Here is a 4,352-nt window from a genome sequence, read left to right as displayed (position 1 = left end):
AGTATTGTAGCCAACCAACAACATTTTAAGAAGGATATGGGTGGCTTAATAAATGAAGACCGGGATTTTGTGATCTTCGGTTCGATTCTAAGGGCATTCAGGTTTTACTACCAAGTGCCTTTGGCGGGTGGTTGTTCCTGAAACTTTTGATAATTTGGAGGTGCTTAAGAGCTCCGTATGGTTAGGTTGGACCATTTTCCGGTAGCCTTTTGCTCTTAGGTCACCTTATACATAGTACCCGGGCAATTCTCTGTTAAAAAAAATATTGTGGCAGACAATTTATTTAAAGTGCATCAACACCAAAGAAAATGAAAGAATTAATATGGGCAGTGAACGCACATTTTGGTGAGCTTTTTGTTGGGCTGTAATTTTGATTGGGTTTGAATTATATGGGCCGACCTACGAGTACAGGCTTTCAAAAGGGCGGCTTTGGGCTGAAAAACTTGATGTGTATTGTTAGTATTGTTACTATTGTATGTAAATGTAACTAATCATATATTTATATCCAACATCATGTTAACAAGTAGTAATCCTAGCTACTTACTTGATTGATTAATATGCTTAGACATAATAACTACGTTAATCATATGTATGATATGAAATAATTAGTTTGTTTTACTTTTATTCACTTTTGTCTAGTCGAATAAGGACCTACTAGTTATTAATCATATGTTAACTAGTAGTAATCCTACGGTTAGTGTGTTTGTACAAAACCAAGATAAGCTGGTTGATTAAACATTATATCTGATTGTATGACACAATGTAAAAAATACAATAAAAAACACAATTGTATGACACAATGTAAAAAACACAATGAAAAAAAACACAATAATAAATACATTTGTATAACACAATTTTGTAAAACACAATACGTAAAAACCAACTACTTTTTTTTTAATTTTTATATAACAATATGGTACTCATATAAAAGATAAAAAGACACTCGTTATTATGGTGAATTTGTTTTTCAATAAAAACGTCGTAAAAAAAAGTCATTGACGTTTTAAAATGATGGGGGAATTTAGCATGTGCCTAGCATGTGGAAAAAGAAAGTCAACAAATGTCTTATTCCTTTTATGCCCTTCCCCTTATTTTCACACATTATTTCCACATAAACTAATCTCAACCCTCCATCTTAAAATTCAATGGACAAGATTACTTCATATCATTTCTACAAAAACTATACTTCCTATTATAACCTAACCCATATAAATAATTACAAGTGTGTATCTATTAGTAAAGTTAAACAATGTAGATTACTCCTCAAGCAATTAACAATCATTGATTAATCATTAACATGATTTACAACTAATGAGACTGATCAAAACACATCTTCTAGCCTTAACATACTTGACATTATACCCAACAAAAAGTCATCAAACTAAAAATATAGGTAACAATAGTGTTTTCACTTTTCAAATGGTTAGAACCCTAATCTTCAAATTATAAACAAGAAATCAATTAAGTACCTTCCTAGCCTTTAAAACCGACCAAAGTCATTCATCATTTGTTGTTGCGGATGAACCGGAGAACCTTCTTGTTGCTGATCTCTTTCCTGCTTTAATCTTTCCATAGTTTGCAAAGATTCAAAGTACTTGAACATACCATTACTTTGAATGTAATCCAACATAGAACCATTGTTAACAATATTATTATTATTTTTCTCATCAGTATTGTTATTATTATTCTCACCATTCCATGATCCTATCAACCGTTGTTGTGCACCTTTATTGTTGTACAAAACCATATCTTGCATAATCGGAACTTGACGAATATTACTATTATGCATATTGGCTAACTGATGTTGAGTTTTATAAAACTTGAGTTCTTCACAAACCCTTTGGAACTCGCCTAACGGCCCCAACACCGGATCAATCACCCGACAATTCGCTTCCCAGACGAGCGAATCCACCGCCTTTTTCGCGTCTTCAGTGGTTAACCCCTTAACCATTTTTGTCACATTACTAACCCCAAAAACCCTATGAACCGCTTGAAACTCTTGGGTTTTTTCAGCAGGAAAAAACGGTGCCAAGATACACTTTTGGGTGCACTTCTTTCTTTGGTGGCGGCACGATGCACATGCCGGAAGTCCACCACCGTTTGCGATGGTTGTGGACGGCGGAGATGCGGTTTCAAGAACCCTAGTTGTGGAGTCAGAGGTTGAACTATTGTGGCTAGTCTCCATCTTATTATTATTATATTATTATTGTCCTGAGTAAATCAAGAAAGCAATGAAAGAATATTAATTGAATGATGATTTAGTGTTTAAAACTAAAATCCAACATGTATGATTATTAATATGAAAAGGGTGTGTTTCTTGAATCTTGAATATAATAAAAATCTTGAAAAAGATAAGAAGATGCATACCAATAAATGCTGTGTTTGCGTGGTGGTGGTCGGTGACGGTGGTTTAGGGTTGCAGTTGAGTCTTGTTAATAGACAGTTTAGGGATTTTATTATCGTGTGCAGGTGGTTTACATGAACACGATAGAAGAAGGGTGTGAGTTGAATTTTATATCCAAAACAAATCACTTCACCCCCTTAGGTTTTAGAAATGGCAATCTTCAGTCGAAATATTTTTTTTTCTCTCTCGTGTTTGTCAGGATAAACGAAGGGGTAATGAGTAATGACCAAAATGTCGATTTGACTCATCCACGTCAAGAGGGTTTTTATTTGACCAACCTAATTTTGTTAAAATGTTCGGTCTAAAACTTGTTGACCTGTTGACTTTATAATCATTATATCGATGAGATGTATGGCAAACCAGAGTCTGCCACTTCTATATAGTAATCTTGTTGGAATACAAATAATCTTTTCAGAAGCCAAATTATAATCTCGTAGGAAGCCAAAGTATAATCTCATCGGATGTCGAAAAAGTTTTGTGAGACGCTAACATAATATCATTGAACCAATGGTTTTAGAAATGACAAAATTTGGTTGACTAAAAATCACTTCAAGTTAATGATTAAAAGTTAGCGACATGATTTGGCGTGGTTGTTTTAGAAAAGGTTGGTTCAATGAGAATTTTATTGATGTTGACCTGGTCAAACGGACATTTCGGTCATTATCTCATTCAAATTAAAACCAAACTTGTAGGGGGGTTTAAAGAAGACAAAATAGAATGAGTAAGGGTTGACGTGGATTATACAGGATGTTCGATACGGTATAGGCAACTAAATCCGGGGGTAGATGTTCTCTAAATTTTGCAATGATATGCGTGATATTAACGACCCTATCCCTAAATGCCACGTGGCAATTTTATAAAATTGGGTGAATTTGATTTTATTGTGCATTAATTAATATACATATTTACTTTCAAAAAATTTAAAAGGATTTCCGGTTAAGAAACTTTTATAAAAGCTAAGAGCCCATCTTTTATAAAGTTATATTTAGAAGAAACCATGGAAATTATATGCGAGCTATGTGTCTATGTTAGAATTTAGAACTTAAAAGTTTTCATGTGGTACATTTATTAAAAGAATATAATAAGTGTATCTAATGAGTGTAGAAGAAGACTGATCACGAACGATGATGTGATATAAACGAAATTTCCATGATTAACCTAAGATTTAGTTTAACATGCACAAAAACCATGTTCTACGAACTTATGTCAAACCATTCTTTGTATATAAATATTCAAATTCAGAACATTTACTCGACGGGTCTAGAAGTCAAAATTGATATAAGGACATCATGTGTCCGAGGTATAGCATTAGCCCGACAAAGAGGACAATTATCATGCGAAAAAAGCCACATATCAATACATGAAACATGAAAAACATGTGCACATTCCGGCATTATTCTAGCCTCCTCATTTTCCTCAAACTCACCCAAACAAACCACACATGTCACTTCCTTAAATTCTTTCGAGTACTTATGAACGGCCAACAACATCGACGAACCACTTGAGCTCGTGTCACTAGTACCAACGGGGAGCGATAATTTTGAGTTGTTGTCACGGGCAACCCGAATTCTTGGACTACGATTCATATTTGGCGGTCTAGCTGGCTCGGTCATGGTGTGGGGACCACTACGGAGACAATTAACGGTTAAGCAATGGATTAAAGCGACTAAAATCGCGCCAGAGACGACCCCGAGAACCCCGACTAAGAGTGGATCAACACTATGGTGATGTGAGTTGCCCATAGTTAGAGGGTAATTGTTTAGTGATTTGATTATTATTGAAATTGATTGAATATGTTAACATATATGTTTGGTGGACATAAGTTTCGGTTGACGTTGATGGCACGGTGTATTTGCAAGACTTTGATCGCAAATTTGGAGCCAAATTAACAAAGGGTTAAAAAAATGCGTTATTATATGTATAAAATATGTGATGTGCGAAATATTTT

The 4,352-nt window shown here is 34.5% G+C and overlaps 2 protein-coding genes across 2 annotated transcripts; both read right to left on the bottom strand.

The window, feature by feature from the left end:
- Nucleotides 1–1,480: 1,480 nt before the first annotated feature.
- LOC143592563 (uncharacterized) lies at nt 1,481–2,191 on the bottom strand. Its single transcript, XM_077072457.1, has one exon. It carries the CDS (start codon nt 2,183–2,185, stop codon nt 1,481–1,483), a length of 705 nt encoding a protein of 234 aa, XP_076928572.1. The 5' UTR covers nt 2,186–2,191.
- A 1,460-nt stretch (nt 2,192–3,651) lies between these two features.
- LOC143592559 (uncharacterized) lies at nt 3,652–4,146 on the bottom strand. The gene has a single exon (XM_077072454.1). It carries the CDS (start codon nt 4,144–4,146, stop codon nt 3,652–3,654), a length of 495 nt encoding a protein of 164 aa, XP_076928569.1.
- Between the last annotated feature and the right edge of the window lie 206 nt (nt 4,147–4,352).

Source organism: Bidens hawaiensis, unplaced genomic scaffold (assembly GCF_021521415.1).
Source record: "Bidens hawaiensis isolate Kalapana, Puna unplaced genomic scaffold, B.hawaiensis_p1.1 tig00041067_1, whole genome shotgun sequence".
NCBI lineage: Eukaryota > Viridiplantae > Streptophyta > Magnoliopsida > Asterales > Asteraceae > Bidens > Bidens hawaiensis.
This window is presented reverse-complemented; position numbering and strand designations above follow the sequence as displayed.

Coding starts and splice junctions, on each gene's coding strand:
- LOC143592563 (XM_077072457.1), bottom strand. CDS start 2,185: ATGGAGACTAGCCACAATAGTTCAACCTCTGACTCCACAACTAGGGTT.
- LOC143592559 (XM_077072454.1), bottom strand. CDS start 4,146: ATGGGCAACTCACATCACCATAGTGTTGATCCACTCTTAGTCGGGGTT.